This window comes from Poecilia latipinna, unplaced genomic scaffold (genome assembly GCF_001443285.1).
Source record: "Poecilia latipinna isolate Pla-1442-1.1 unplaced genomic scaffold, P_latipinna-1.0 Scaffold209, whole genome shotgun sequence".
NCBI classification, from domain to species: domain Eukaryota; kingdom Metazoa; phylum Chordata; class Actinopteri; order Cyprinodontiformes; family Poeciliidae; genus Poecilia; species Poecilia latipinna.
In genome coordinates this window covers 411,786-433,415 of record NW_015112825.1, presented here as the reverse complement: position 1 = coordinate 433,415, position 21,630 = coordinate 411,786, and the positions used below count along the sequence as shown (strand labels likewise).

Sequence of the window (21,630 nt, the reverse complement as noted above, 5' to 3'; positions counted from 1 at the left end):
CTTAGGGATTATGACCCATTTATAAACCAAAGTAACTATTAGCAGCCTCCTGCAGATAGATGTGATTTAATGGAGTCACATACCACATTCCCAGGAAAACGTCCCTCAGTATGGCACCTTTCCACACCTGAAAAAGTTGGTCATCCAACAATAAAAACCACAACATATTATAAAATTCTGAAGGAAAGATGTAAAAGAAGAATTAACAATAATGATAATATCATTATTCATTTACATTTAAACCCCTTATCTGTCACTCTGAAAACACATACATGTTATCCAGAGGGTCCATGAGGACAACAGTGTCATCATGACAGTTAAGAGGTTTTAAGATACAAGCGGCATGTCAATTCTTTTATATTCTTTTCAATGATGAACGGACAAATCATAATCAGCATCACTCAGATGCTTCTTATAATTTCTTCAGTCAGAAGAAACATGTCTGTAAAATTGAAGGATTCATTTAAATCTAAATCTACCTGCTGCGTGAGTCGTTTTGGGCCAATCTGTAAATATTGTTTCTCTTTCTTACGCTGCTGAAGGAAAGAACCCGAGAGCAAAGTTAAACATTGCTGACCAACATAAAATTCAAGCCAATGCTGGCACAAAGTTTGAAGTGCCATCTCTTATGTGATGTGAAAGGATATTTTTGAAGTTTACAGTTACACGACTATAACAACGATAAAAAAACATATTTTTTTATCTGTCTAGAAAGATCTCTCTGGGCTTCCAGCCATTTTTGAATGCTCTTATTCGTTGTAGCAAATGTCCTCAGCAGTCTGCAACACCAGTGCTGTGCTGGCAAATTTATTTTCAGGCTTCCTCTTTTTTTTTCTCCTCACTTCTCCTCAATTTTACATTTCCAAGACAGTGCAACTTAGAAACTGTCTTGGAAACTTAAAAGTGCCAAGAGTGTTGCACAAAGAGAAAATAAAGGACTAAGTTAAATTAAATCAATTATGTGTGTTTGCCATGATGACGTAGAAGATTCATGTGTATATTCTGATAAACTTGTCAGCCGCAATTATGCAATTTGGGTGACGTGTTTTCAAGAAAAGGGTGCCGGGGAAAAAATGGAATGACTCATTTGTGGAGAACATTTTGATAAGGAAAAAATAAATCTTTCCAATAATTCTTCTTAAATGCTTGGTTTGAATGTGTAAAATAAGGCCTTGTGTGTAAGAAGGTGAAATGGACAGGAATTAAATGAAGCTTTCCCTCCCCTGATCTGATCCACTTTGATTTACAATCATAGTTAAAATCACGTGTTTGTTTTTTTTTTTTTTTTTTTCCCTCACATACTCCTTATCTAAGGGATCTTACGGGACATGGCAGGTAGGTTATGGCCATTGTCCTGGCGTCGCTTGTACACTTAGGTGAGTCTCAGGTAAGCCGTGACGTCATTCTGATACTTTTGACCTCCTTGGCAGTAAATCCATAAAGGTGTGTATCCTCGCCGCTCAGGTGCAGTTATAGCCCCGGACCTCCGACTAAAGCCTGCTGGATACAAACACACCAGCCGAACATGCGCCCGGAGGCCTGATTCACCCGAGAATCCGACCCCCTGCTGTCGAGCGAGGACTCCGGCATGTACCCCAACTCCCAGCCGGTGAGGCACCCGGCTCAGACGCTGTCCCTGCACAGCCAGTACCTTCCGCCTGCTTATGATTTCCCAGGCTACCACCACGCCGTGTCGGGGATCGGCGACCCGTCGACGACCACCTGGAACCCCGTTTACACCCCGCGGGAGGAGTACCCGTTCAGCTTCCCCAGCCCCAGCGCGGGGCAGTCGAACTACATCTCCCCGGAATTCAACAACGCCCCCTCGGCCGCCGGAGGAGGGGGGTCCCTCACCCCTTACATCTCCCAGGACCCCTTCAACTTCAGGAGGAGACCACCCGAGCCCATCAGACAGCCATTTCCAGGTAGAGCTTTATTCATTCTCAGCATGATATTAAAGGAGAAACATTTAGCAGTCTAATATTCTTAACACATTCTGAGGAAACACTCGCTTCTCTCGCACGCAATCTGACGCAGCTTAGACATGTAGTCTGTTATCTTACACCTTATCGAGCGCCTTAAATGTCAGCCTATTAGTATAACAGGAAAAGCATCATCTTGATAAACTTTTCAGTCACAATGCAGTGCAGCAACATAAGAAGCAACAGTTTAGCAGAGGGCACAGGCAACTGCATGCTTTTTTTTTTTCCTTAGACAGCAACATTATCCACAGTGAGTTAAGTCAGTCTGAGGATACATGCATTCATCACACTGTCCGGCTGTCGCTTCTGGCAGCACACTTTCAGATGTCAGTGCAAAGCTAACAGTAAGGGCCATGAAGTCTGCACAGCTACCACTCCGCACCCTCTCTGTCCACTGGGTGGGTCCAACACGTTGACAAATCACCCTGCAGGATGGCAGAGGAAGTCGAACTGCACTTCCACTGAGCAAGTGTTCACCTTTATCTCCCTTTGTGGGTGTGTGCCCGGATCTGCCTCGATCAATGCCGTCACATGCTCAAAATTTTTCTAATCAATAACTCTTGAGTACGTGAACATTTGAATGAATGAATGGCTGCCTGTGAAAACACCAATCCAAACAGAAGTCGCAGAGATAAGGAGAAGCAGCACGGCGACGCATGGAGGAGTCTTTACATTAGTTAGTATTAGCATGATTAATAGAGCTGATGAGGATTTAAGTGGCGCCTGTGCTGAAAGTTGGCTCCAGACATGTTTGGCCACTTCTCTCACCACGTGTGACTCATTGACACATTGTTTCCTGTTGCTTTTCACAAGTATGGTTAACGGAGCTTCATAGCCCTGCAGGGGACATTGTAGAAAGAAAAACACTCTAGTGGGGCAACGCAAAACTTTTGCAGGTTTCTGTAAAGTTTTTCTTCCTGTGTGACTCTGTCAACAGGAAGAAGCTTCACCAGCAGCATGTGGCCAATGCATCCATGACCAGAAACATATAATCTGTGATAACAGAAGCCTGTCCACTTCTTACAGATCCTTGCTTTTTTTCACCAATTCTTATTCCATTTGTGAAGGATGCAAATATCATAAATGTTCAGATGAGTGGAACAAGTGTGAAAAATTAAATACCAAACTATATTTGCAGCAAAAGACATGCGGAAAACCTTTGTGTTCTCTTGCAAACTTTTACAAAAGTGCAGTTGCACAACAGTTTTTGGTTAAATAATTTGAATATACAAATGAATACTTAACATAACTTTTGAGCCCAGTAAGGAATATCCCTCTAAACCTTTGCAGGATCTTGCAAAAGAGTAGCTCTGGATCCCAAAGAACTCTAGCAAGAAACAGTGTCAAAAGTATCTTTCGAGAGATCGCAAATTCTTTTTACTTTGATCTCTCTTGCTTTCAACAGTGTTTTTATATTTTTCTAAAATTTTGTGCTGTTCAGTTGGAAAGACTCGGACAAAGGACAAGTACAGGGTGGTGTACACAGACCACCAGCGGCTGGAGCTGGAGAAGGAGTTTCAGAGCACCCGCTACATCACCATGAGGAGGAAGTCCGACTTGTCCATGGCTTTAGGACTCTCCGAGAGACAGGTGAGGATAACGAGGTGACACAATGAACAGCAGCAAATCACAGCCAAACATAAAAGAACAAACTAGGATCCAGGGAGTTTTTACAGCGTGGTGTAATTAAAGGCTTTTTAGATTGTTTTTTTTTCAGACACATATTGTAAGACTGTAGTTTTAATAGCAACAGAGTTACATCATCTCAGCTTGCCTCTGCTAAATTAGCTATAAAAAAGTGGTAAACGTGGTTACACAAATGGATCTACATATGTATGTAAATATTTTTGCAAAAATGTACAAAAATAGTTTGTACATTTTTAGTTTTGAAGTTCAGTGATACAGAACTGTATACACTGTTCTTGCAGCATGCTTTTTTTTTGTGCTATTAATGAGATATTTGCCAATAAATGACAATATTATGTATATTTTGCAGCATTATGGCAACAATAACAAGTGTCCAGTTTGTGCCCTGTCATGGTTTAAAAGGAAGATACAAATATATTAAACCAGATCCCCAACAACTAATATCTGTAGTCGTGCAAGAAAAGAAGAAACCGTTTCGAATTTCGACAGAAGTTGATTTCACAATCTTAATTTCTTCCACAGTGTGGTTAAGCCCAAAATCTACACAGACACGAGTGGCCCCGTGTTCAGGTTTTTTTTAAATAGGTAGGCAGCTGTCACTAACATTTAAATGCTGGAGATAAAATGTAATTCTCAGATAGATTACATGATCCATCGTCAGTTAATCTGACTTTATGGTGTGCGCGTCATTCTGTTGACATTTCATTTATATTACACGACGTGCAACTTTATTTTCGAATGGTTTGTATTGTCTTTCTATTGCAGTTACATGTGAGATTAGTACACAACAAAACTGAGTACATTAGAATACAGATACTTTTGTGACCGTGTTTAGATGTCCAGTGTTTGAAAATCCCCATAAACTGTGAGTGTTTTGTGGCCAAATGCATCAGCAGCAACAAAAGTGCACAACTCACTCTTGCTTTCTAATGCAGCTTGTATTAATGTGTCTTTCTGCCTCCTCATTTATTCAGCCAAACCCACAGCTTTGTGTAATACTGGCAAAACCCAAAGCAATTCTTAGGAAACTTATCATTACTAAACTTAGCCACAAGTCAACAGGGTGGGGTAAACTGCTTTAACCACGATCCCTTAAAGTTCTCCACATTTTGTCACATCATGACAGATCTTAATTCATTTTATTGGGGTTTAATGTGACAGACAAACAAAGAGTACTGCGTATTCCTAAAGTGAAAGGAGAGCGATACTGTAAATAGTTTTCAATTGGACACAAATCCCAAAAGTGAAATCCATCCATCCAAAAATAAAGTTATAGAGAAGTTTAAAGAACGGTTAGGTTATGAAACCACTGCAAAGTTCAGGTAAGATAAGATCCCATGCAGACCACATAGCACGATGTGGAGATGATTTTCCTCAACAGTGTCAACAAATCTGGATCTAATGGAACAATAAACATAGAGGAGAAAGTCTTAGAGTCTGCGAACCCTTAGGACTGGGCTGGATGATCACCTTTCAGTCTAAATATCCATCCAGAGGTGCAATTGGGTGGCATAGACTATGTGTTAGAATGACATAGTCAAAGTTACTCTTGGCTCATTTCTTCTAATATGAAAATATTGTTGTTTTGAGGCTATTTCCAAGTAATATTTTGGAATGGCATAAGAATGAACAAGAACACATTCTCAAAGATCGGTGCAGTTTAAATTCTAATGAACATTTCAGATTGGAACTGCAAGTCATTTAAAATAATCAAAATAAATAATGCACCAGATTAAAGACTTTTGTCATCCAGTTTTTGATACAAAGAGAGAAAGAAAAAAAAAGATAAATCATTTATATGGAAATTATTGAGCTCATTTTAATTAATCATGCGATTAAAATTAGATATTAATTTATAAAACTTGACAATTATGCACCACTTTGTGTTGTCCTGTCCCAAAAATCCAAATAAAATACGACGAGGTCGGTGCTGGCAGTGCGACAATTTGCATGATTACCAATGGAAAACTACGTCTGCATCTCAGTTTGAGGTGACTAAGTGATGCTATCAAAATAGCTTTGTGGAAACACAGCTGAAAGCAAAACAGGACGTGTTGTCATATGGCATTTGCGGCCTGCTTTAAGAGATATTTTTATCGACATAAAGTAAAGTTTTCTTCTACTGTTTGCGTTTTGTCAGGTGAAGATCTGGTTTCAAAACAGACGCGCAAAAGAAAGAAAGATCAACAGGAAGAAGCTGCAACATTCCCAGCAAGCCTCCACAACGACTCCCACCCCACCTGTTCTCAGTGGCCTCACTGAAGCCCATGTTACCTCCAGCCCCGGCGCGAGCGCCAGCATGCTGTCGGACATAAAAACAGAGGAGTACTAGCTGGATTCCTGATCCGCGACAGGGAGCGTGTCCAGAATGTAAATAGTATTTTTTTTTTTTTATTGAGTTCAACACAGAGTGATTAATCATGTCACTGATGCCTCAAATCCATTTTTTTTTTTTTACAGTGTGAAGCTACATTGTAAAACCTGAAAAATCATTCACATTTTTGTACAAGTATGGACTGTTATTAGATCAACACATATCTGTTGTCACTTTTAGAGTCTATAATGCTGTGAAAAAAGTATTTGTCACCTTACAGCTTTTTGCTGGGTTTCTATTTGTTTTTTCTTACCGGATAATCAAACACGTTTCAATTTCCGACAAAGGTAACCTGAGTTTGGATAAACATTTTTTTCCTTTTTTTTTTTTTTTTTAAATCATGATTTTATTTGTAAAGGGAAAAAAAAAAACTATGCAAAACTTATGTGAGAAACATGACCCAATATGTTTGACCTCTGAGGAGATTTAAAACAGATAAAGTTATTAACATCCATCAAGTGTTATCATGTATAAAGTATTTTTTTTTTAAGCTTTGTGACTCCATCAAACGACAGTGAACGCCTGCAACGCCTCATCCAGACTGTCAAAAAAACAAACAAAAACAAAACACAGAACAGCCACTGCAGACCAAACGGCATTAGATCGGGTTAGAGTCCAGGATTCAAAAATAATTAAAAAAAAAATGTCGGAGAATAAATTTCAGCAGTCAGAGAGTTCTGAGACACAACTGCTGACTTAAAAGTGAACTTTTTATTTTTTAAATAAATGTCCCTATGCACCTTGCATAAAATCTACATACCGTTTAAGAAAGTATTAGAATAACAGTGTTGGTAGTGTGATGGTCTGGGTTTCCTTTGTAACTTCAGGATTTGCTGGAGTTGATTGAAAAAGGAGTCCTTATCTCTCTGCCAAAAATCATGAACTATTGAAAAATAGTTTGGGTTCTTAAGTGCAAATCCAGTTGGATTGATTTTGAAGTGCCACAATAATCTAATGCACACTTGCAACCCACCTCTGAATGATTCAACAAATAAATGAATAAAGACTTAATAAAAATGAAGCTTTAGTCCAGTGGGTTAAATCCAAATGATACAGTGTGGCATGACCACAAACACACCGCTCATGATTGAACAATATGACTAAAATAAAAAATATATATATTCTGCATTAAAAGTGAGCCAAAATTCATCCAGTGATAAAAAAAAAAAGACTTGTTGCCACTTATCACACACATGTGGTAGCAGCTGCTGCCACCAATACGTTCGGTCTATTGTTCTGATGATTTGAATAGTTTTTTTTTTTTCTTTGACAAATGTATTCATAATTTTAATATATCCGGTTATCTTTGGCTGATGATCTGACACATTTAAGTGCAACAAGAAAGCAAAATCAATGCAATTTTGTGCTATAAAATACGTCGTTCCATCATTGTAATGTGCTTCTCAGTCGAGACACTAAAACATTTTCACATGTTCTGTTTGAAGGAACAAAAAATAATGAAGTTTGTTGGTTTAAGCCTGGTCTAATGTAAAATGCGTGCTGCATTAAAAAGTGCCTTGTGGTCGTTTTTTTTTTTTTTTTTTTTTAATCTGACTTATGGAAACTGCTTACTGCGTCTTGCATGGGCATGCAACTGAAGTACAAAAATAACGAACTTAGAATTTTAGGGAAGTAATGCTTGGTTTAAGGGAAACCGAAAGAACAGAGCAGAAGGGAACCTGAGGAAAGAAGAAAAAAGAAGTTAAAGTCGGCAGCTGTGAGGAAACATTTTAAGTTTCATTTAATGTTAGCTCGAGGCACAGCAGAGCTGAATTGATATGAACATTGTTATATTTAATAATTAATTTATATTAAGTCATTTTAGCCAACGTAACAAATGCTCTAAGGAAGCGAGGGTGTAGCTTATAAAACATTAGGCCAAGGAATGAGAAATTCAGATGAGAGTTTAGCCACATCCTGACAGACTGACTGCTCAACCACATGCCATGTGACACACAGTCATTTTGGCTCTAAACACAGACACTGAGCTGTGCCACGAATTTGAAATTTTTAAATAAATAATGTGCTGTAAGCCTCAAAATAAACTTAGTGCATTAAAGTATACGTTCATGAAATTATCACTTGAGTTTGAGTCGTCTATTTTGTGACAACAGAGGAAGAGCAAGTGGAAAGGAGAGCCATGCACCGACCACAGGCATGGGCTATTTATGGAAATACAAATCATACCTTCATGCATGCGATATGGACCCATTTTGTAAGTCTGAAATTATTAACCTCAAAATATTTAATTTTAGAATAGACCAGGCTAATATGGTTGGCTAAAAATAAGTTATTATGTCCCAACATAATGGTAGAACAACACAGAAGCTGACTTTCACTCTGCCTCATTTTTTTGTGACGTTTCTGTAAAATAAAGTTTGAGAATTGCAAAACAAAAAAGTACCAACAGTACAATCCAGCATAAAGTCTAGTACAAAGCTTAGTGTTAAGTCATACTGGCGCCACGATATAAATTTATCACCAAACCAAAGCATGAAGTTAATCAGATGACATCTCGTTAACTTTTTCTTTCTTTGGTCAATTTGTAGACTAACTTTATCTACGAATGGAAAACTGACTTACTTGAGGCACAAAAGTTGGCACTGGACTTTGTTTTATAGTGGGCTAACTTTGGCATTGCACGGCAACATCACATGAGCGCGCCATGACAATCATAATCCCTTGAAATTTATTGAAAACAAATGTTTAATTGCCACTGTTTGAAAAACTAGCATTTTACAGTTTTCAAAGATCCCCATTTACTGGTTCTGTGTTTTAAGTGAAAAGAGAGGAACTGACTGTTTGAGCCGCATGAAGAGATCTTAGATTGTAGTTTAAGGAGAATGCAAGTGGCTTCGATCATAAATGTACTTTATGGCCCAGTATGTCAGCTGAATGATTGTTAACCTTTAACCTCAAACAATAAAACTTAACATATCCTGTCGCTGATTAAACAGACAGAAAGTGAAAGCCAAACTTCTCAAATCTGACCAAAAGATCAAAGTATCACTAAAAATCAAAAAGTGCCAGAACAATCTTTTCATACCTGCCTGTTTTGATTATTTAATTTTTTTTATATCAGTTTTAATAGAAGCACAGTGTTATAAGCACTTATGTTAGTATTGTTCATAAATGTTTTAGAAGACAATCATCTCAGGATTTAGCTTTGAATGACTGGAGATCCAGCTTGTTGTCTGTTATTAAAAGTTTGTTGAATATATTCTTCACTTCAGCAACTCAAAATGATCATCTGCTTTACTTCAGTGTATATCATATTTGAATTTTATGTGATATAGACCAAAATAGAACAGGGGATTTTTGTGAAGAGGAAAATGAGTTTATAAAACTTTTCTACAAATAGGAATCTGAAATCAGTTGTGTGCGCTTGCAGTTTGAGTTTGTAAGTCAACACAGCCACTTTAATGTCTGTTTTTAACAGCCATGGATAGAAAGTTTTTTAAGTTCTTTGTAATTAAAGCTCAAGTTCAGATTGGAGTGAAAACCAATATCAACATAACTTTTTAAGTGTTACCACAGAACCTCAGTTGGATTTAGGTCTAGACTTTGACTGGGCCATCCTCACATATGACTATGTCTCCAACTTGTGACAGGAGGTTTGAACTCCTAACAGATTTTCTTCAAGCATTGCCTTGCATTTAGCTCAGTTCCTGTGATCTCTGACCAACTTGGATCTCTCTGCTAAAGAGATGCACATCACGATGCTGTTTTCCATCTGCAGCATTTTGAATGTAGGCCAACTGAATTTTGATCTAACTGGATCAAATTTCCCCTGTGTCCCTGTGCGGAAAACTGCAATCAGTATATTTTCATGAATTTTGTCCAACAATAGCTTTCTTTGAGCATGCATGACTGTCAGTGTTTCTGGAGCAACAGTGTTTATTGATGATGCGACTCGGTGCAGAGGCAGCCGAATTAATTCGTATTTCAGAGACTTAATGTGTGCTCAGAACCAGATGGACAATGATCCAAAACATACAGCTAAAGCAACTCAGAAGTTTAAGTAAAATACTCTTGAGTTCCCAAGTCAGTTCCACTGAGCATGCATTTCACTTGTTAACGACTAAACCTCAAACAAAAATATTCACTAAGAAACAGCAGCCGAAAGGCGCTTAAGTAAACGCCCATGAGAGCATTAAAACAGAGGAACTTCTTGTTTGATGTCCACAAGTTCAGCACTTCAAACTGTCATTGGCAGCAAAGCATTTTCAACAAAGTATTAGAGGTAAACATTTTAAGTTAAGTTCTCCGACATCCTTTGAGGATATGAAGGGGTTGTGAAAGAAATGCTCTTCGATTGCACCTGAGTTGTTTCATTTAAGTTCTTTGTGGTAATTCACCTAAACCAAATATGAAAAAAACCTTGTCTCTCCAAATATTTACGGTCCTGACAGTCAGTGCTATTACACTTGATCTGTGATCTTTACATTTCTGTTCACATAGAGACTTGGTAAAGTGGAAACCACACAGTCACATGACTAAATATCGAAAAGATAACCTGGGGGGTGTTGAAACGCAAACGCAACCTTCCCTCTGTTATCTGACAAGCTGTCAGATGTTGTTTCCTCAAACTGAATGTGCTGAATATTAAAAGAACGCCACATTTCCAGTTCCTCTTTTATGTGTGTGCGTGCGTGTGTGTGTGTGTGTGTGTGTGTGTGTGCTTGAGACTGTTTTCCACTGCTTTTATCTCACTGCATGAAAATTACAACTAAATTGGGAAAAGTACAAAAGTTCAGTGGTTAAAAATAAATCGATAAGATGAAATAAATAATGTTGGTTTTGCTGTGCATGGCAACACAGCTGTAGTATAATGTGATTCTTTATTTGGTTAAGAGAGGCAGTGTGCATTAAAGAACATTTTGAACCACCCAGTGCACCCAATACGACCAAAGCTGAAAACCATTAAGTCCATACGAGAATTTAAGCTATAATTGTCTTAGAGAAAATTTGTGTCATGGAAACTTTTTTTTTTTTTTTACTATAAAGCTCCCTAGAGATAAAGTTTCTCTCGTTTCTCTATCTACTCTAGAGCCACACGGAGATAACATCACTGATGCCAACAGCAAGTCCCAAACAAGCTGCAAATGTACAACTGATTTGAGCTGAGGTTAATTTATGCAAATTATGATAAAAAGGATTAATGAATAATTTACTAACACATTAATCATTTAGTTATCCAGAAGTTTTTTTTTTTTTTTTAATTCTCGTTAATGTCAACAAATAATAATAGGTGAAACTATACACTCCACTCGTTAAACTGGTATTCATCAAACATATTTTAATTTGATAAACATCACATGCAGCTTTTTGTAACAGCATTACAGCTTTTTGAGTACAATAACATATTTAGGAAGAACACTTTTAAATTAAAGACATCTAAAACATATCTTCAAGTGTTATAAGGTGTTGCTCACCAAGCTGACTTTACGCTATCGAGAAGCAAGCGTCACGTTTAATAAGTTAAAACTGTAATAATAAATGAACTTCCAAAAAACAAGCAGCACAATAAACCTTAGCTGTTATGACTTGATATTTTAAACAATTTTGCGGCACTATTTTCTTTTATTCAGAATCGAATTAAACAGGAACAGGGGGAATTTATAGACAAACAGTGAATGACCCACGCTGGGAGTTCAAGCCAGGCAGCTGCAGTAATCTCCATAAAAGGACAATTACTCTAGTTTCAGCAGGAAGTGATATAAAATAAAAGCTTTTTTCACTTTACATCATCTCTCTCTCTCTCTCTCTCTCTCTCTCTCTCTCTCTCTTTCTCTCTATCAGCCTTTCATAGCGTCGTCTTTGTAGATGTGTAAAAATAAGCCCGCTAGACATTACACATCACCTGCCTTTTCGTACTTGTGCATACACGGTATCATCCACTGTCGGGTTAGTTTGAGATATTCTTGGTTTCTTTGAAAACTTGACCTGGCCGTACTCCACGTCAGCCTCCTCACTTTTCTCCACTCTTCTCCCCTGCTTTTTCACAATCCTGACATCAGCATAGGTCATTTCCTGGTCATCATCCTCCTTCTCCACTGCAGAGAAGCAGGAAGAACAGAAATGGTGTCACCCTACTGACTTTACGAGGTGTCGTTTTGAGTTAGTTATTGAGAAAGCTGTGTTATTTACCTTTTGTGTTTTTCTTTTTCTTGTGGACACAGATGAATGCTATGCTGGCTATCAAGACAATTACGAGCGCTGCTAAAACACCACCCATTACTGGCAACAGCCCTGTTTGAAAACATAATAAAATAAGACAAACACGGGTCTTTAAGGTCAGCATTACTCTGTGGTATTTATGCAGACTGGTAGGAATGGAAAAATGATTGATTTTATTGAATCTAGCACAACAGAGTTTATCTTCACTTACTAATGTACCAAGGATGACCATTGTCGTTAGGGCTGCTAGCAGAAGTATTTGACTGTGTCTTCTTACCCACACTAGTATATTTGGTTGTTGGAGGGACTGTTGTTGGTTCAACACACAGGGTGTTGTTTTCTTTATACACCCACTTAGCTATTTGTGTCCCATTGGAAGTGCAGTTAATAAAGCCTAGAAGCAAACAATATTATAAATCATGTAAGGATCATGATAAAAAATATGATTTATCTTTTCTCACTCACCACAACCAGCTAAGTTCATCTCTTTGGAGGAGTTACTGACTTGATTCCTGACTGAACAGACCAGATGTCCTGAGATGTTTTGTCTCAGAACGATGATGTTGGTCTCAGTATTTCTAGAGAAGAGCTCAGAGTCGGTCAGTGTGTGTCCATCCAGAGTCCAGCTGTACTGAGGACTGTCGCCTTGAGACACACAGGACACCTTCATCTGTCCCTGAGACAAACAGTCATGGGACAGCTGGACAGAGGACACAGGAGCTGAGAGAGAAACACATGAAAAATGAATGACAGAAAATAGCTCTTTTAAATTTTGGTGGAAAACTGGAAAGTATGGAAGACAAACTGAAGTATGTTGTAAAATATTTGTATTTTACATAAGTATAATGTGTATTTCATGGTATGAAATGAAACAATGTCAAAGACAAAAAATGGAAGACAATTAGAAAAGAAATAGTTGATTACCTTTAACCAATAGTTGCAGAGTTCTCCTTCCTGTTTCCTTTCCATTTTCATCAAACATATCAAGTTTATATTCATCGCTGTCATTCCTTCTCAGGTCATTGATCCTGACTGATCCATTACTGGGGAAAAAGGGAATTCTGTCGTCCTTTGAAGTAACAACTTTGTTATTCCTCCAAAAGAGTATCACAGAGTTGTTCCTTTTCCATGTGAATCTGGATATTTCTGACACGTCGTCCATCAGCTGAACGTCTACTGCTCCTCCCAAAACTCCAAAACACTGAGTTCCATTTTTTCTGCCATCACAGGAAGTTTTCACAGCTTAAAGGGAGAACAAGAATAATGATAAATAGTTTATTTACTTATTTTTATATTGTTAATTAAAGGATTCTATTAGCCACTTTGACATTTCTAATACGAGGCACTGCATTTCTCACACATCACTATGACTTTAAGTGTTTAGTATCAAACAGCAGAGTTTGAAACAACAAAAAGGTAAACTGACTTAAAGCAGCTTTCTCTTTAAACAGACCCCAAGCAACAAATAATATTTAATATGATGTCTTCAAAACTCTACATACTAAAAAGACAATTCATCATTCATTCAAAAATCAAAGTTTCATCAGTTCATTACCAATATAGTAGGTGATGGAAAACCTACTGATTTTTTTACATTTTTGTTCGGTTAAGACAAATTAATTTTGTTTTTTCAAGGATCGTCAAATCGTGTGATCACAGTAAAATGTTTTTTTTCAAGCTTTTGCTTGTTGCAGGTATCCATAAAGTTGATAAGAATTTATGTTTCATTTGATATTGTTTGTAAAAAACAATAATAAAAATAACTTTCAAAGATTAAATAAACTCAACAAATAAATGTAAATTAACTAGATTTAGCCTCTGAAAACTGGATCCTAACTCAAATAATTTTTAAGTGCAATTATGTGATGTTTTGACTTAAAGTTTTATGCTAAATTTTTAATAAATAAAATGAATAGTAAAAATCATCTATGCATTTTTATAAAATAACCACTATATTTCTTTCCTTTTATCAACCAATTCACATTCTGCTAACGAGCTTGAAACACTTCAACATATTTAAATCATATAACAAGTTTGGAACATTTCTGTTTTTATATTAAGTGTATATTTTTTCCATGAAATTATACTAATTTGATTAACAGGCCATACAATCAAAATTTATGGAGTGTCGTGAAACCTGGTTGGGCCTGATTGAGATCTTATCAGGACACACAGAAAACGGGTCACAGAAGCCAGGAGGCAACAAGTAATCTGGTATTATGATTTAATGTTGATTGAAAATTATGTAATCTTTGTTTTAAATGCACTATGAATTAATGTTGATTATGAGTTATGTGATTTTGGTTTGAAAGTAATAAGGAATCTTGACTTAATGAGAAAAATCATAAATGGATAAACGTAATGACTACAAGTTAAGCGTAAATCACATAATGTAAGTATTTTACCACGTCATTCATATATAACAGAATAAATTTGGTGCCCGGTGAAAAGTTAAAAAACTCACCATGAGCGACTTGGAGCGACATCAGTAAGAATCCAACGACGGCTCTCATCTTTACCCACAGATTCACTCAGCTGCTGCCAGATTTTGTGATATTTTATCCAGAATGTAACATTTACATTTTATCCTGAACAACCTGCTGTGTGTCCTGTTAGTGATCAGCAACAGAGGAGAACTGGCAAAAACCTTGTTTATATCAAACAACTGTACTGTTCATGTTTTTAACTCACTGAGACGAGGAAAGGAAGTGATGTGAGTCTTACTTCCCCTTTTAACCAACAACAAGTCTTTGCTTGTGTGTTGAAGTGAGAGGAAGAAAAAGAAAATGTTCAAACGGGTTTTGAGAAATAATTTTATTCAGGTTTCTTTATAGTAAAGCTTTGATGAATTGAAAAAAAATTTAAAAGGAGTATCCCTTCAAATGTTGTTATTGTAACCGTATAAAAGTCACAAATAATATTATAACACAATTAATGACGGTAATTTTGAATCAACATTTGATAAATATCTTCTCTGGCTTTAGGACCCATGGGAAGCCGTCTGATTCCTTATAATTTGTAACTCTTGTGCCTGTAATTAAGGACAAAATTAGCAAAGTTGGTAGCCTTAATGACTACAAAGCAATAGCGTTAGCTAGTGTGATATCTAAAGTGTTATTAGTCGTCCCAATCAGCTTATTAGTACAACAGATAATCAATTTGGTTTCAAAGCCAAGTTGGGAACAGATTTTTATATTTCTGACCTGAAAGAGGCAGTAAAAGCATATCTAAGAAAAATTAATCTGTTGTAATTGGGTTTATTGATTCCTCTGAGGCTTTTGATCGGGTCAATCAACACAAGTTGTTTGATAAATTAAAACAGAGAAATGTTCCAGATGTCATTATGAGAATTTTAGTTTACTGGTATTCTAACCAGAAGATGCATGTAAAATGGGGGAATGACGTCTCTGCCTCTTTTGATGTGATGTGTGTCAGGATGGGCTTCTTTCACCTGCCCTGTTTAACTTGTACATGGATGACCTGTCAAAAGAAATGAACCTCTGTAAAACTGGATGTATGACTGGTGATCCTCTGGTCAGTCACTTTATGTGTGCTGATGCCCTGGCTGCCCTCTGACTCAGCAGTGTAGGTTTCCAGCAGTTACTGAATATCTGCTCTGATTATGGGTTAAGATATGATGTGCAGTACAATGCTAAGAAAACTGTTGTGCTAATATGTAGGATTAAAACAGATGAAGAACTTTGTTTTCTTGATTTTCTTCTGTGGAGACAAATGTTAAATGTTTGCTCCAAAACTAAACACCTGGGTCACTACATCACAGACCAGCCCTGTAATGATGACGATGATGGTGACATTTATCGGCAGTGTCGGATATTTTGTGCCCAGACATTTCTGCAGAGGAAATTTCATATGTGTACCGATAAAGTAAAAATAAGTCTGTTCAAAGCTTACTGTACATTCCCTTCATGGTGCACATTTTAAAAAGTTAGCATGCAGAAGTTTAAGGTTGCTAATAATGACTCCCTGAGAGTCATGATAAACAATCTTTGATATAGAACAATCTTATTGCAATGCTGTCACAGCCTCCTGTCAATGTGCTGCGATACCTGTCGTCTTTGTGGAAACATTGGTGTGCAAATCTTTTATAATATTTTTTTATGTGATGTGTATCATGTCTTTGTTCTTTTTTTATGTCTATGTGGACCATGAGTCTGTTGAATAAAGCAATCATCAGTCAATCTTCTTTAACAAAAAAATTATATTTATTTACTATCAGAATTAGAATTTCTTTATAAAAACAAAGGTTATTTAAAAATATTTTTGCTTTAAACAACTGTTGCAGTTTTTCAATTTATTTGATGGAAATGCTGAAATTCTACTGTATGAAATTGTATTTATTGAAAAAAAAAAGGATTCAAATAAATATTTATTAGTTTCAACTCTGATATTTAGTTTCTGTGTTGTTGAAACAATTGTTGATAAACTTCCCGACTCCTCCAAAACCGATTAAACAACTGAAAATGCAGAATCTGTATTCTTCTATTAAATAGGATTTCTTATCTGTGCTTATATCGTACAGTCAATATATTCATCAATTTTGCATTCACATCTATGCACACATTCATACATTAATACACAGATTAGTATTGAATCCAGAGTTTAGTGCCTTGCTCCTGGCGGTTTGATATGTGGAGGAAAATGAAGTCGAACCAAAAACCTTCAGGATGTAGGAATCGATTTTTGTCTTAATTTTAAGAAAATCAAGCAATAAAAATCTAAAAATGATGAGTTTACTAATGATGTCAATAGAGTTTTATAATCAGTGACATCATTAAATGAAATCAGTATAACTAATATAACACAATATTGGACTTTTTTTGTCACAACAGATGAACAAAGCAAGAAAGAAAAAAACGAACACTTGCAGCTGGTTGTCACAAAGACTTGAGAACAGGAGAATAATAAGTGGGTACAGTCCTGAATGAGTGTTTTCCCCAATTTGAGGTTGATATTTTACTCTTTTCCCTATAGGGGAGGTCTACAGATCCAAGGGGAGGTTTGGGACTTGAGGTCCTCTTGTGGGAGCTTTATTGATGTGGGTTCTTTTACAGAAAAAGTAAATTTTTTCATTCAAAAACTAATAACTGAAATATCATTGTAATGAATATGATGATCTGTTGATAAAGCTGTGAGTTGATTGGGTTTCCAAAGGTTGCTGAGTTACAGATGCCAGATATTACAGCAGAAAAGAGAGAAACTGAGTGAACAGGATGCCATCACCACCATTTGAAAGAAAAAAAAAAGATACTTGCGTTTTATGAAAGTCCCACAATATGTTCTGAAAAGCTAGCAAAGATTAGTGAAACATTGTCACCATATTTTCGGCTGCTTTTGTTTATTAAAAAGAGGTTCAAAGCTGCTTTAGTTCTCGAAGGAAGTAAAAGTTGCGCAAGTCTAAAAATCTAGATTCCTGTAACATGTAGCTTAATTATTGTACAAACATTTGAAAAGTCCCAGTAGCCAAAAAGCATCAAGAAAAAGAAAAACAGCTTCCGTGTTTGTACGGCTAACCATTTTCTCTGAGGCTACAAGGTTCCTTTATTACATTTTAGCTGGCACCATTTTTACGGAGTTTGTATTTTCCTCTGCTGGTTTTGTACGACTACTACGGTTCACTTCAGTGGTTCCAACACATGTAAGACAAGTTAGTCTAAGTTAAGTGTGAGAAACATGCGAATAAAAAACATAAAATCAGGAAGTGGACAAATACTTTTTCACACCATTGTATGTCATAAGAAGCTCATGGTACAACTCAACATTAGATGAATGCTAATTCATTGAAAGTAGATTAAAGTTGGAAAATGCATAAAAAAAAAACATGCTTAACCTCTAGAGACAAAATGTTTACAATATATAACACAAGAAAGAAATTAAACTAAAACTTTCACTTTAACATAAAAGAAAAATGACACTTTCAAATGTTGCACAATAAAACACTCATGAAACATGGCAGCCAATCCCAGAAATTTCTACATGCTTATATTTGTGAGCTTATGTTGAATTTTTACAAATTACAGTCATGATGTCATCCACCTAATGTGCAGAGCTCAGCTGAATCATCAGAACAGAGTTCTCTGGATTCTCCTCTGTGGGTGGGATGGCAGATGATTTGGCTTTTTTATATTTCTTTTGCTTCCAAGTGAAGTAGAGACAAAGGGCAATTAGAGGAAGAACCACAGTAATACCACGCAATCCCAAAATGAGCCAGGAGGACAGACCTGCTTAAAGACAAAAAAACTTCATTAGTTCAATTAAACTGATGAGTTTTCACCGTAGACTGTATTTATTGTTGGATGAACTCCAGCAGTTCTCACACTAGAGGACGAGGTAATCTACAAGATTTTTTAGTAATTTTCACTTGCTAATGTATCAAGCTTGATCATTGTCATTAGCAGAAGTATTTGACTGTTTTCTCACACACACTAGTATATTTGGTTGTTGGAGGGACTGTTGTTGGTTCAACACACAGGGTGTTGTTTTCTTTATACACCCACTTAGCTATTTGTGTCCCATTGGAAGTGCAGTTAATAAAGCCTAGAAGCAAACAAATTATAAATCATGTAAGGATCATGATAAAAAATATGATTTATCTTTTCTCACTCACCACAGCCAGCTAAGTTCATCTCTTTGGAGGAGTTACTGACTTGATTCCTGACTGAACAGACCAGATGTCCTGAGATGTTTTGTCTCAGAACGATGATGTTGGTCTCAGTATTTCTAGAGAAGAGCTCAGAGTCGGTCAGTGTGTGTCCATCCAGAGTCCAGCTGTACTGAGGACTGTCGCCTTGAGACACACAGGACACCTTCATCTGTCCCTGAGACAAACAGTCATGGGACAGCTGGACAGAGGACACAGGAGCTGAGAGAGAAACACATGAAAAAAATAATTACAGAAAATAACTTTTATTTTGGTGGAAAACTGGAAAGTATAGAAGACAAACTGAAGTATGTTGTAAAATATTTGTATTTTACATAAGTATAATGTGTATTTCATGGTGTCAAATGAAACAATGTCAAAGAGCAAAAAATGGAAGACAATTAGAAAAGAAATAGTTGATTACCTTTAACAAACAGTTGCAGAGTTCTCCATCCTATGTTTTTTCCATTTCCATCAAACATTTCAAGTTCATATTCACCGCTGTCAGTCCTTGTCAGGTCATTGATCCTGACTGATCCATTACTGGGGAAAAAGGGAATTCTGTCGTCCTTTGAAGGAACAACTTTGTTATTCTTCCAAAAGAATATCGCAGAGTTATTAATGTTCCATTTGAATCTGGGTATTTCTGACACGTCGTCCATCAGTTGAACATCTACTGCTCCTCCCAAAACTCCAAAACACTGAGCTCCATTTTGTCTGCCATCACAGGAAGGTTCAAGTGCTTTAAAAAAAGATTATTATTATTATTATTATTATTATTATTATTATTATTATTATTATTATTATTATTATTATTATTATTATTATTATTATAAGAAGAGCATTAACTTTTTCTCTATGAGTATTTTATGTTCACAAGAGAAAATAATGTTATAAAAATAATCCATCCATCTATTGATCCTTTATCAATATACTACATCAGTTTACTAGAACAGAGGTGGGGTACACTCTGGACACAAGACACACAATGCTACACACACAAACTCATGTCTAAGTCTGATTTATAGAGATGAGTTGACCTGAAATGTTTTCAAATTTTGGGATGTGGCTGGAGAGAACTGACAAAGGTAAATTATATATAACCCTATTCTTTGAATGAAATGTCTTATTGGTACTTTAAGGAAATCAAAATCTCCTAATTAACATGTTTGTTTATAACATGTGACAGGTAGTGAAAAGTCTTTGAGATTTTGCTTCACCAGTTATGGAAAGTCTTGATTTGTATCCATCATGCCAGAGACGTGACAAATCAGAATAAAGTATGTTTAAAGCTGTCTTGAAACAGAAAATGAGTTTAGTTGATTTGTCAGTTGATTTAGTTGATTATTTACTATGGAGTAGAGGACAAATAAAGCCATCACCTGTTGATGTTGTCTGATACATACAGGAAACCAAACATATCATCAAGCTCAAGTAGTTTCTTCAAAATAGTTGGTACAATATCATTACTCCTAACAGGTTTTTTTTTTCAAATTGTTTCTGAAGTAAATGTAACTGAGTGAGAAAATGCAAGAAGTTACTACTTGCCTCAAACTACACATAAAACATCGCATTGCAAACACTTTACTGCCCTCTAGCGTCTGAGCTGAATGACTCTTAAGTCATCCAGACATTAAGGGGTTAAAAGTCAGGCCTGTTCCCGGAAATTAAGAGCTTTAAATAAGCTTGATAATTTCTGAGAAAGAGATATATAAATATATACCTTGCTGATGGCGATGAAGACATTTTTCTAAGTAATAGCAGGAAGTGTATGCAACTATTTAATCTAGTAGGTAGAATTTAGAACAAATTTGGACAAGAGTAAATTCACACAAAATTTTATCTACTGAATTATTAGTTTTAAACCTTGTTTAAGTTAATTCCACACCAAAAAGAAAGGGTTAAAAGCAACATATACATACAAGATATGCTAAGGATGACTGACACTGATGCAAATAATGCATACCAAGTTTATGTTTTTAAAAGTTCGGGCTATTTTAGAAAATAAGACAAAAAACACAACAATCAATTAGATATGTGAAAAATTGTGAGCCACTCACCACTACAGACTCCTATCAGGATCAACTGCAGCTTAATCACAGCTTTCATGTCTCTATTCACCCGAGTCTTTGTTGATCAGTGACTGTTAAAAACATAAATGCATGCAACAGCTGATGTATGTCCTGTTAATGATTAGCTTCAGAAGAAAAATTGTGCAAATACTTTTCAGTTAGCGGTGAAATAAGGAAGGAAGTTCAGCAAACCTAAAAAAAAACAATAAGAGGAAGAAGAAATAAGAAGATTACAGTTTGCTGTAAGCCATTCTCCTACTAGCTCTGTGATGATGGAGCATCAAAAACCAGGCTTCCAGGCTATACGGAGTTAAAAGGGTGTGTATCAGATGAAGTCCCGCTTTGATGCATGTGTATTGCTGAAACACACAACCGATGACGAACAATGCCTCGCGTTACACTGGACACGTCACTGCTATATCGTGTGTGTCAGTGTTCAGGACAAAAACGCTACAAACCATCTTGCTTTGTGGGTTGTTGTCAGTAGCTTAGCTAAGGATGAGAAAGCAGAACATTTTTCATCAATAGTGGCTGAAATAGAGCCAATAAAAAAGGACAAAAACTTTCATTTGGAAATAATTTGAGATCACCGTTCACAATATAATTCTTTAATTAACTCCCACCTTCCAGAAATGTCATAGAAATTTCCAAAAAAATAAAAATAAAACGTTTATTAATAATAATAATAATAATAATAATAATAATAATAATAATAAT

The 21,630-nt window shown here is 36.3% G+C and overlaps 2 protein-coding genes across 5 annotated transcripts in view; one reads left to right on the top strand and one right to left on the bottom strand.

The window, feature by feature from the left end:
• The first annotated feature begins 1,173 nt into the window (after positions 1-1,173).
• On the top strand, positions 1,174-8,396 carry LOC106946870 (homeobox protein CDX-1-like). 3 transcript variants are annotated; one of them, XM_015031541.1, is made up of 4 exons: positions 1,174-1,376; positions 1,465-1,925; positions 3,424-3,572; positions 5,770-8,396. In XM_015031541.1, exons 2-4 carry the CDS (start codon positions 1,589-1,591, stop codon positions 5,959-5,961), a joined length of 678 nt encoding a protein of 225 aa, XP_014887027.1. In that variant the 5' UTR covers positions 1,174-1,376; positions 1,465-1,588; the 3' UTR covers positions 5,962-8,396. The 3 variants fall into 3 exon arrangements, with proteins under 3 accessions (XP_014887027.1, XP_014887026.1, XP_014887025.1); XM_015031540.1 differs by having other exon boundaries at positions 1,174-1,387; XM_015031539.1 differs by having other exon boundaries at positions 1,174-1,925.
• Positions 8,397-11,282: 2,886 nt separating this feature from the next.
• Positions 11,283-21,630, bottom strand: part of LOC106946869 (uncharacterized) — a 22,234-nt gene continuing 11,886 nt past the window's right edge. Inside the window, exons 4-10 of one of the 2 annotated variants that reach the window (XM_015031537.1) lie at positions 19,266-19,583; positions 18,809-19,063; positions 13,108-13,425; positions 12,649-12,903; positions 12,395-12,577; positions 12,154-12,255; positions 11,283-12,062 (exon numbers count right to left, since the gene is read on the bottom strand). In XM_015031537.1, coding sequence (XP_014887023.1) covers positions 11,863-12,062; positions 12,154-12,255; positions 12,395-12,577; positions 12,649-12,903; positions 13,108-13,425; positions 18,809-19,063; positions 19,266-19,583 — 1,631 coding nt within the window. In that variant the 3' untranslated portion in view covers positions 11,283-11,862. The remainder of the gene's footprint in view (positions 12,063-12,153; positions 12,256-12,394; positions 12,578-12,648; positions 12,904-13,107; positions 13,426-18,808; positions 19,064-19,265; positions 19,584-21,630) is intronic. The other variant, XM_015031538.1, reaches the window with a different exon arrangement.